This window comes from Nycticebus coucang, chromosome 5 (assembly GCF_027406575.1).
Source record: "Nycticebus coucang isolate mNycCou1 chromosome 5, mNycCou1.pri, whole genome shotgun sequence".
Taxonomy (NCBI): Eukaryota; Metazoa; Chordata; class Mammalia; order Primates; family Lorisidae; genus Nycticebus; species Nycticebus coucang.
The window spans coordinates 57,654,275-57,666,233 of record NC_069784.1 but is presented as its reverse complement, the minus strand read 5'-3'; the positions used below and the strand labels follow the sequence as shown (position 1 = coordinate 57,666,233).

The 11,959-nt window shown below is 49.4% G+C and overlaps 1 protein-coding gene across 1 annotated transcript; it reads right to left on the bottom strand.

Moving 5' to 3' along the window:
• Positions 1–459: 459 nt before the first annotated feature.
• On the bottom strand, positions 460–823 carry LELP1 (late cornified envelope like proline rich 1). The gene has a single exon (XM_053590588.1). The coding sequence runs from the start codon at positions 805–807 to the stop codon at positions 460–462; it is 348 nt and encodes a 115-aa protein (XP_053446563.1). The 5' UTR covers positions 808–823.
• Positions 824–11,959: the final 11,136 nt, after the last annotated feature.

Below are 11,959 nucleotides of genomic sequence, written 5' to 3'. Positions count from 1 at the left end.
GGAGGCCTTTTCCTGAGCATCCTGGACACTTGGCCAATGTCCCATCCTCTTCCCCCTCACACCCTCCCTTCCTGCTTTCTGGAAGTGGACCCTAATAGCTGCAGCCATGGTCGGTGGACCTCCCAGGCTCTGTTCTTAACAAGGCCTTTCCCGGCTGCACCACTCCAAAGAGGGCCCTTCCCTCTAAGCAGCAGGTGGGGTCACAGGGAAAGCCAGTCCTGGAAGCTTGTTGACAGTAGAGGGTGCTGGCCTCACTTCCCAGGGATTGCCTGTTGATGGCTGAGTGCAGGAGAATGCCAACTGTCGCAATTAGACCAAAACTCGCCCAAGACCAGGAGAATTCTTGCACAGCAGAGGAACACATTTACTTGTCAGTTCATGGTCTCAGTTCCCAGCCCCCTGGCACTGCCCATGGTAGAGATGGTGGTGGTGGTGGGCTTGGATGGTGTCCACAGTGCCTCACTCTGGAGGTGGGCAGGGAGGCGGGCAGGGAGGGGGACATGGAGGTGGACAGGGAGGTGGGCACTTGGGGGGACAAGGCTTGCAGCAGGGCTTGGGAGGGCAGGGCGGGGGGCACTGCCCAGGGCATGGTGGAGGGCATGGCACCGGGCAGGGCCCGGGGCATGGTGGGGGGCACTTTGGTGGTGCTGGGCACCTTTCCCGTGGGCACTTCTCAGAGCAGCGTTGCAGGAGCTTCTTTAAGCAGCTGGGCTGGCATTTGGACTCACACTTTTGTTCACACCTGGGATCACAGTTCTTGGGCTCATTCTTGGGGTCACTAGGTTTATTTTTATCATCACTCGACATTTTTTTCTTGATTATCTGAGCCCTGCAAAGAAATAGTAGATGGATGGCAGGTGGAGGAGGATCCATCCATAAGCCTTCCACCTCCTGCCCACCTTCTTAAGAAAGCCTTTCTTGGAACATTCCAGGCTCTGGACCATCTTCTCACTTAGGACTGTGCCTGCCCTCATGTGGGTTTGGGACAACATTTCTTTCTTTTCTTTTCTTTTTTTTTTTTTTATTAAATCATAGCTGTGTACATTAGTATGATCATGGGGCACCATATACTTGGTTCATAGACTGTTTGACACATTTTCATCACACTAATTAACATAGCCTTCCTGGCATTTTCTTAGTTATTTTGCTAAGACCTTCTTCATCTCTCCACCCTCACTCTGCTTTCCTTCACATCACCCTATTTTGCATTTCATAGACTACTAGGAACTCTTAGCCTGGGGCCATGGGACCCTCCTCCCCTCCTCCCCACTTGACTGGTGCAACCATGTTTCCAGTGTAGTTGGTATCTTCTGTAACCCAGATGTCTCATTTAATTCACTTAAAAGAAATATTCCAAGGAGTCCATAAATTTTTTTTTTTTGAGACAGATTCTCTATTGTCCCAGACTAGAGTGCTGTATCATCATAGCTCACAGCAACCTCAGACTTCTGGGTTCAAGCCATCCTCCTGCCTCAGCCCTCCGAGTATCTGTGACTACAGGCACCTGCCACAATGCTCAGCTAGTGTTTCTATTTTTAGTAGACAGGGTCTCGCCGTTGGTCAGGCTGGATTCAAACTCCTGAGCTCAAGCAATCCTCCTGCCTTGGTCTTGCAGAGTGCTGGGATTATAGGCGTGAGCCTCCGTGCCCAGCCTAGATCACTTAATTTTTAACAATTAAAATAGTTTTATTTATTTATAAATTAATTAAACTTTCTTTCTTTTTTTTTTTGAGATGGGGGTCTTACTCTGTTGCTGGGGCTAGAATGCAGCGATGTCATCAGAGCTCACTGCAACCTCAAACTCCTGGGCTCAAGTGGTCCTCCCTTAGCCTGCTGAGTAGTTGGGATTATAGGTACACACCACAATGCCTGCCTAGTTTTTCTGTTTTTGGTAGAGACGAGGTCTCGCTCTTGCTCGGGCTAGCCTTGAACTCCTGACCTCAAGCAATCCACCCACCTCAGCCTCCCAGAGTCCTGGGATTATAGGCATGAGCCACCTCATCCTGTCAAGGAGTCCCATCAGTTTGATCAGACTGCTTGCGGCATCCAAAGGTTTCAAAGAGTCACTTCCCCACTTCTCTGGAGATAGATGGTGTGTGTGTGTGTGTGGTTTATTAGTGGATTTAGGGAATCAGGACATTTTCAATCCTATGTCCTACCTAAGTCCCCAAGCCTTGAGAATTGCTCTCCCTAAGGACTTGGGGACTGACCCTCCAACCCCCCGACTGGGTTCCTACGGACTGCTGTAGAACTGCTCCCTCCATCTGTATCCAGGCTTTGCCAAATGATTAGGGCAAGGGAAGAAACCAGGGGAGAAGGAGACAGATTTTAAATTTTAGGAAATTTTAAATTCCTTGAAAATACTAATGCCAGAGCCACAAAATATAATTTTCAGAAGGTAAATTCCTTTTCTCTGTTGGATTTTGCTCTGTGCTAGATATTTCTGCATGGACAATTTCACTTCTAGATATGGACAGGGATTTTTAGTCCTCAATGATCATTCAAATTGGATCTACTTGGCACACCTTTGATTTCCTTTAATAATATAAAAATTAAATCTCTAATTTAATATTAAAATAAGTTTGGCCTTCCGGGGAGGCAGATCATTTAATTAGACTCTAGAATTGTTAAAAGTCTATTCCAAGGTGAGGCACACCCCACTTCTTGCTACTGAAAATGACAGAAAACTTTCAATCAAACACACCCTTCCCAGCCCTGCCCAGTCCCTGGGGTACTGCAGGACACTCCTAGGGCAGGAGAAGTTAAAAGAGTGCAGCTGTCCACATGCAACTCACCCCTTTGTGTTGGCAATGAACTTGACAAGTAGTTGAGTGGGGAGTGGGGTGGATGGTACCGCTGTGCCAGGGAGGTGGATTTTCCCACTGGTTCCTCTGCTCGGCTCTGAGGAAGCTGGGTCAGGGCAGGTTGTGGGCCACTTGTGATCTCATCACAGTGTTACCAGGCAGCGATTGTTGCGTGACTCCAGAGTACCCAGCTCAACTCCAGCCCTTGACTTTAGCATAGAGCCAAGATTAATCCCCCCCACCCCCTTGGCTGTCCCACCCCATCCCCAGGTCTTTCAGAATTTGTGCTGGTGAAGTGAGGCTGCAGTGGAGACTCCTGTGCCCTGGGGGTTGGGAGCTCGTCATTGCTAGGAATGAGAAAGCAGGCTCACTGTGAACACTTGGTCTCCACCTCCTCCCTACTCCTGAAGTTTTAGCTCCTGTGATCTTGCCCCTTCCCCATCTTTCTAGCCAAGCAACTCTGGATCAATCCTAGCCATTTTGACTCTCCTCTGCCCCTTCTCATATGAGATTCTGAAACCTCTGCACACTGCCTCACATCCCTGGCCCACATCCAAGGATTATTTTAGCTCTTTGTCTCAATATCTTTGGATGAATTCAGTGTTTTTTGGGTTCTGTGATCTATTTTTCAATCAGGGAGTAGGCCACCCTTTAATACCCAGGTAAAAGCTGTATCTTATTAAAAAAATTTCGTCTGATGCTCCTGAATGCACCTGAGCATTTGGGCTAACCTCAGATCCAGTCTTAGAAAAGAAAAGTCTGCCTCTCAGTTCTCAAAGCCTGATCAGTGGATCTTGGTGTTTGGAACAGGGACACATCTAGGGTGCTTGTGGGAGGGTGGTGTGGAAAAGGTAAGGGGCTCAGACACATGGTGCCTGGACTCAGGCCCAGGATGTTTGTTCTTGGAAGTCATCCCAGATGGATCACAAGTAACTTTTCATTAAAATTGTGGTATGATTGTGTTGAAGTGTAGAAATTTATTTCTGACAGAAAAGTGTGGAATAGGTTGGGAGATGGGGTGGTAGATTACAATCAGTCTGTTTCAAAGAAATGACAAAACTCTCTACATCTGAAGGAAAGCAGTGGTGGTGTCAGGAGCCCGGGGGAGACACCTCATCAGATAAAACTCTACACATCTGAAGGAAGGTAGTGATGGTGTTGGGGCCCATGGGAAACACCTCATCAGAGAGGCAGATTTGGGGGACTTGGTTACTGACTCTGTGCAGAAAATTAAGAAAGAAGAATTGAAGATAGCTCCCAGCTTTCAGGATGGTAGGGTTAGCGTTAATGGGACCTGAGGAAAAGGAGAACAGCTCTGTGCTAGAGAAGTATGGGTTTAAGTCTTGGAAAACTGAGTGTGGACACAGAAGAGCTTCTGAGTGGCTATTGGAAGTATGATTTTGGGTCTTGTGCCACTAGGCAGATCTGAGACCTTGAATTCACTTCAGTTCAACAAGTGTTCTCTGAGTGGATGGGTGTGAGCTGGTCCTGAGAGAGGATGATGGCAAGGCAAAGATGAGGGCCTGGGGAGGATGAAGAGTGCCCAGGCAGTACTGATGTGCTGTGTTCTCAAGGATAAAGAAGGACAAATGCAGTCAAAACACAACTGAGCCTAAGGGACAGTGGAGGATGGGTCGAAATCTACGTCTCTGTCACTGGTATCATTGATGGTAGAGCCACAGCCTTGGTGTAGTCCACTCTCTTCTACCTATCACATTTTCTTCTTTCCTAGCATTTTCTTCATGAGCTCTATCTCCCCAGAGATGTTGGACTTCAGTTCCCACACCCCCTCAGGCGAGCCTGCCCCGCCTGCTCCTGGGCTCTACTAGCTATTACCACTTTCACTCTATACTTTCTTCTCTCCCCTATTTATGGCTTGAGAACTTCAACTGAAGGAAAGTCTATCACTTGCTGCACAAGACACAATTTATCCTTCATCTTTTTAGTCTTAGAACCCACCTCTCTAAAGCCTCCCTGCATGTCTGTCTCGTGTGCCAGACCAGACACTCGTGTGAATTTCACCAGGATCTTCCTCTGTTTTTTTTTGCAAAGTGTTTATTTTTTTTCCTGTATTTTTATATGTCTGTATAACTCTTACTGAACAAGCAGAATTTGCAGGATAAAAATCAGAAAACAACTCTATTTCTTCCCTTTATGCCTCTTAAAATCCTTTCTGTGGGGCTGGCTCTTCTCTTTCTCCTGAGATGAAATCTCCAGCAGATATTATTGACTTTTAAATAAGAAGTTCTCTGCTTACATGCTATTTACGTAAACAATCTTATTTCAGCAATTGGAAGGTCTGTTTTCTTAAATGTTGGGTTTCCTTCTCTTTCCCACTCAGGATTGCCACAGGCAGGAACCGCATGGGAAAGAAGAGTATCTTTTCTATTTGCTGGTGGGAGTTTTAGCTTTTCATCCTTTGCTCACCTGGCTGCCTCTGGTCCTTCAGGGTAAGGGACTGCAGAGGGAGAGGAAGGGTCCAAGAAGTTCTGAGCTGACATGGGAGCTTTTGGGGCTTGGTAGGTGCTGAAAGCTGGCCTTTCTCTTATGGAGAACTCGAACGTGCTCTTCGCAGGCTGCCCTTTGCCCCTCACTGGGTTCTTCAATGCCCATCTCCTTTGGCTGGCTGCTAGGCTGTGGCAGGTAGGCAACTGGCAGGTTCTCCTGCAGCTTCCCCAGCTGCGATTCCCCGTCTGTCCCTAGGGGGCTCCCTCAGACAGGATTTTTAATAGTCTGGACAGCGGCTCTCCCTTTCCTTGGGAAGCAGTGGAGCATCCTCCCCATTCACTGGTTATCAGTCACCAGTGGTAACTTTCCCCCTGCTATTTGGGCATTTTTCACTCATTCCTTATGACAATGGGGAGGGAAGTTCTGTGATGTGCTCCCATTTGACTTTACTGCAGCATCAGTGGGGCCGTGTCCTCTTTGTCACTCCTCTTCCCTTGGGTCCTCTGTGACCTGGGTAGTTTCCCATCTCAGTCTACTGACTGTCCTCCTGGAACTCTGCCTCCCCTGACACATGGCCCCTCACTTCATGCCCGTGCTGTTGGCTCTGCGCTGCACCACTCCTGGAACTACTAGCTCTGCGCCAAAGGCCCCAAGGCCCACGCTCTCCCTTGTTCTCTAGGTCTGAATGTTCACGTCCACAGATGGACGCTGGTACTTCAAGTTGGTTTTACAAAATCAGAATTCATCACCTTCCACATCATTTCAACACGCCTCCTCACTCCTCTCTGTGCCCCAACCCTGTCCACAGCATACCCCCCCAACCCGAGACTTCCAGCCGACTCCTGTTCCCCCACACAGGGGACTGCCAAATTCTCTTCTTCTGCCACAGCCAGGCTGTGTTTGGGTATCACTGGGCATGTCTGTCTCAGCTGGTCTCCATCACCCTCACAAACAGACACAGATGCTGCCTTCACTAAGGCATCATTGTCACAGGTCCCCTGTCTCCAAAGGGCGCAACACTACCTCACTCTTCCCAGCACTGCCTCAGTGAATTTCATAAAACAAAAGCTTAATTTTACCACTAAATTGAAGACTAGGCTGGAGGCTTCTTTCTAGTCAGGCGTGAAACTCACTAATCTGGCGTCTGCTTTCAGCTCAGACTCTGACTTTTACTATAGATTCTTGTGTTAAGCTGCTTGCATTTCCAATATCTTCTTGTCTTTTGTTTTTTTTGGAAACTCTCAGCTTTTTCCCTGCTAGTCAAGGTCTCCCTCTTTCCTCTTCAACCTTGAACTTGTAGGAAATTCACCTTGGGTGTGATTTATCTGAACTTCCCAGGCTGTAGCTTAGCTACGCGAAAGTTTTTATCCCCATGTCTTGGAGTTAGCAACTTCCCAATCTGTCTCCCTCTGTGATGGGCTGGCCTAGAGACTGGGAGACACTCATTTTCCTCTCTGTACCCTCAGTGCCCCAGAGCAAGGCCCACCCATGTTAGCCACTCAATAATCAATACTTATTGTCAGTGAGGAGTTGAAATAATAATATTTCAATAACTTTGCAATTGCTCTTCTTGCTAACTGGAAAGTTCTCCTCCCTCTCACCTTATTGACATTTGTTCATTTATTTTACCTTCTGGACACAAAGAGGAAACCTTGCCTTCCATGTGGGCTTCTCTGGCCCTTCCCGCTGCTGTGGTCAAGCGATGGCATCTCTGAACATCCCTGGAGCACTCTCTGCAGCTGACCCCCCATGGTCCTGCTGGGAGTGGGGCCATGCCTGCTACCTGGCTTAGTGCCCTGCCCTTGGGCGGGGGGTGGGGAGCACTGTTGCTATTCTTTGCATCTGCAGTGGAGGCCCCCGGCCTGATCTCGAGGGTATTTGGGGGAATAAATGAATTTATGTAGAAGATAACATCTAGCAGGGGAGTTAAGAATAAAATGAACAGTCAGTCAGAGGAGAGAGATCCGACTTCATGCAGGTGGAGATCTGTCAGGATCAGCTCCCCTTATCAATACATTCTCATCAGAGATCACAGGAGGCTGTGTGGACTGGAAATCCCAAATCACATTCAATTTGTCCAGGAGACAGCACCCTTCTGATCCAGTTCACAAGCAGCCGTAGACACACCTTTCGATTCAGACCTGAGTTTCAGTGTCCTTTTCCCCTTTGCTCTGAATCCCTCTCCACTCTCATGCTCAATATCACACACACACAGGAGCTTTGGAGAGGACCTGGGGTGGGGTGGACTTGGGAGGGCGGCAGTGAGGCAAGGCACTGTGTGCTCTGGGAGCAGTGTCTGAGTGAAGTCCTGCCTCAGTCGGCTCCAAATCATGCCCTGATCCAGGCTCTTCCTACAGCTCCCACCATTCGCCTGCTTCCTTTATCCTCTGGGACCTCCACCACCTTACCACCTCCCAGAGGGGGAACAAGCCGGGGTTACCACTGGGGGCAGATGTCTTCGTGGAGAGAGAGTGATGAAGAGAAAATCCTTCAGCTCACTGGAGTGCTTTCTGCAGGCTGGGAGAAGGAGAAATCTTTGCCCACATAAGGAAGACAGTTAAAAACGGGCCCATTTCACAAAGCATGGGATTGCAGAATCAGGAAATTCTGGGGGAATTTTCAGATGATTTAAAATGGTTCTCATCAAGTTCTTAACCAGGTTTGCTATTTTTAATAAAATGAGAGGAGGCAGAGCTCTGCTTTCCTGATGCTCTTCTGCCACTGGAGGAAGCATGGGTTGGAATAATAGTGGCTAAGCTGTGGAATCAATCTACATGTCCATTGCCAGACAGTGAATAAAGGAAATGTGGAAATATATAACACAAACGAGAGGACACCATCCAGCATTTACAAAGCACGAAATTCTGCCACGTCTAATAACAAAGGAACATTAGCAAAGAGAAATAAGCCAGACACAGAAAGACAAACACTGATGATTCCACTTACGTGAGGTCCCTAAAATTGCCAAAGGTGGTTACTAGGGTCTAGGGCATGGGGAATAGGGAGTTATTAGTTAATGGGCATGAAGTTTCAGTTAGATTGTCTTTCTCTGGCTCCAGTGGATCTTCACATTCCTTAAACAAAGTATAGAACTCTCCTTTTCCGGCTTTGTTAAAACATCCCTTCCAGGTTACAGAAGATTTCTAGCACATAACCCTCTGACCTTCTACCAAATCTGCAGCAGATGACCTTTGGTCTCTGTCATAGCACCCCCACCACCTGCCAAGCTATGTGGCACCGCGCCCTGATGCTGTACAAGAGACCCCTCACCCTCACTCAGGAAGCCCATCGCTTGCAGATGCTCTTAATGAATCTCTGCTGTTACTCTACCTGGTTCCTTGAGGCTCCTTTCCACCTTTTGACATCTAACAAAATAGGATGAATAAACTCTACAGAGTACAATGTACAACATTCTACACCTAGTCTACAATGCTGCAGTGCACACTTAAAATTCATTAAGAAGATAGATCTCATGCTGTGTTCACATTTAAAACAAAAAGAAGATGGAAAAGGGGATAGATGATGTAACTGACCTCAAGGAATATCCTGAGAGTAATTTTGTCTAATCCCTGCTATTCCCCTGGAAGGATATGGGAAGAGTCCCTTATCCTCTTGCTTGGGAGAGTTGCTGGGGAAGACAGCATTTGGGAGGGCTAGAAACTGTTCATAGCACCTGTATCAAGTTTCTATTGCTGCATAAAACAGTTACCACAGATTTAGCCGCTTAGAACAAGCCACGTTTATTAACTGACATTCTGGGGGGGCAGGAATCTTTGCCATGCCCTCTGCTCAGAGTCTCCCCAGCTGTAATCGGGTACTGCTGATTTCCTTTCTGGAGCTTAGGGTTCTCCAAGCTGACATCACAGCCAGCAGAATTCACCTTACCAGGTTGAAGGACTGAAGTCCTCGCCTCCGAGAATACCCCTGCAGTCTCCTGTCACCTGGGGGCAGTTCCCACCAATGCTGGGAGGCTGAGTGTGACCCTGTGTGCTGTGGATCAGCTGCGGAGGCCAGAGAGGCCGGGTCTTGGGCAGCCTTTGCTACTCTCCAGACTATAATCCTCCATCATGGACAATTCTAAGCTCTTGCTGGTTTAACGACTGGCTTTCGAAATTTCTGGATGTTTAGCAGTCAGCTGTTGTATCAGTTCCAACATGACACTGGGGCTCCAGATGAATGAAGTACCCTTAACGGCCCCCACTCCCTCCTCTGTCCTCCCACCTGGTGTCTCCTTTAGGAATTTTAAGCAGAGGGAATGAAGTTTCTTTTAGTTTTCTATTTACTGTAACAAATTACCACGGACTTAGTGGTTTAAATAACAGTTTTATTCCCTTACAATTCTAGTGGTCAGAAGCCTAAAATTCAGGTGTAGGTGAGGCTGGTTCCTTTTGGAGGTTCCACAGCCACCTGAGTCCCTTTTGGGCACCCTCAGGCTCTTCTTGCTCCTGCCTTCCCATCTTCTGATGCTCACTTGGGCCCTCCTGCCTCCTCTTGGAAGGACCATTAGGCCCTAGATAATCCAGGCTCATGCACCATCCCGAGATCCTCAACTCAATCATGTCTGCAAAGTCCCTTTTACCATCAAGGTAGCATATTGACAAGTGCCCGGGGCTGGGACATGGACATCTCAAGGGGGGGATGTTAGTCGGCCTATACCACAAAGTTCTATCTGTTACCAACATATGTACCTAGCATTCTGGTGCCATTACATTGCTCATCTCCCTCATAAAGTTTGTGCCTCCTGAGCGCAGGGAACCAAGACATTTGCATCTCGCTAAAGCTTTGGCAAGAAAGAGAGCTGTAGCCACTCCTCAAATATTGCAGGGAAGTTTTGAAATTATTGAGTTTCTTTTCTTTCAGCTATTGCCTGTATTAGAACTCCCATTCTTCATAGTAGAACCTCAAATCTCAGATGCACACAGTAGGGATCATATGCTGTTTGACTCTCCTGTTTCATCTGGTATTATAGCTGAGCATGGTATAACAATTCAAATCCAGTTCAAAGGGATATGCTCCTCTCCACTGTTCTGTCTGTTTCCCTGGTGTGTCTTTCCTCTGGAAGGGGCTGAGGAACTTGGACAGAGCTTGTTTTGAAAGCTAGTTAGGGGGCTTGGAGACTGGGGGAGGAGTTCCTCCTCATTTACCTGGGTCCTATTTCCCAGGCTAGAACATGATTCCTTTTCCTATAACCCCTGTTGTCCCCCAGCTCCCTAAACCCACCTATACGGTGCAATATTCTGGGCATTAACTGAACAAAAGCCAAGATCCCCAAATAACAATGTTTTTAATGGCTCAGACAGAGGTTGGGGCATGGTTCCTATAGGGTGGAAGCTGCAGAGAGAGTGGTCAGTCTCAGGAAGGGTCTAACTAGCAGTAAGAGATGGGAGGGGTGAGGTGAAGGTGAGGGAAGGCTGGTGCTTCAACAGCTCTCTGTGGCATGTAGGAAGGGAGAGTGGCTTCTATAATTAATTTTAAAGTCATTTAGGATAATTCTATTTTTCTGTATGAAGTGGGAAGAAGAATTTAATGTTTTTGTTTGTTTCCATTGTGGGATGCTTTTTCAGTCTCCAGTGGTAGAAGTTGTCAGGGAGAGACCAGCTCTGGTGTGGGCAGAGGATGCATCTGTCACAACTGTCCAGCCTCTGCTGGCTATTTGGGGTGGATAAGCAGACGGGAGAGGCCCGTACTTTAACTGTGGAGGTTTCAGGATTCCCTTAGAGTCTGGGGCCTCTTTCGGAGCATATGCAGTTCCAGGTTATTGATTGAAAATCAGGTCTGCAGTGAGAGGAGCGAGAACCAACTACCTCAGGTCCAGGGTGTGGAGGCTTCAGAGGTGCCACTTCTGCACAGGCGGCACTCATGCTGGCTGGGGGGACACTGCACAGGCGGCACTCATGCTGGCCGGGGGGACACTGCACAGGCGGCACTCATGCTGGCCGGGGGGACACTGCACAGGCGGCACTCATGCTGGCCGGGGGGACCCTGCACAGGCGGCACTCATGCTGGCCGGGGGGACACTGCACAGGCGGCAATCATGCTGGCTGGGGGGACCCTGCAGAGGCGGCACTCATGCTGACTGGGGGGACACTGCACAGGCGGCACTCATGCTGGCCGGGGGGACACTGCACAGGCGGCACTCATGCTGGCCGGGGGGACACTGCACAGGCGGCACTCATGCTGGCTGGGGGGACACTGCACAGGCGGCACTCATGCTGGCCGGGGGGACACTGCACAGGCGGCACTCATGCTGGCCGGGGGGACACTGCACAGGCGGCACTCATGCTGGCCGGGGGGACCCTGCACAGGCGGCACTCATGCTGGCCGGGGGGACCCTGCACAGGCGGCACTCATGCTGGCCGGGGGGACCCTGCACAGGCGGCACTCATGCTGGCTGGGGGGACACTGCACAGGCGGCACTCATGCTGGCTGGGGGGACACTGCACAGGCGGCACTCATGCTGGCCGGGGGGACACTGCACAGGCGGCACTCATGCTGGCCGGGGGGACCCTGCACAGGCGGCACTCATGCTGGCCGGGGGGACCCTGCACAGGCGGCACTCATGCTGGCCGGGGGGACCCTGCACAGGCGGCACTCATGCTGGCCGGGGGGACCCTGCACAGGCGGCACTCATGCTGGCCGGGGGGACACTGCACAGGCGGCACTCATGCTGACTGGGGGGACACTGCACAGGCGGCACTCATGCTGAC

Excerpts from the sequence above, each read along its gene's own strand:
- LELP1 (XM_053590588.1), bottom strand. The coding sequence starts at position 807 with ATGTCGAGTGATGATAAAAATAAACCTAGTGACCCCAAGAATGAGCCC.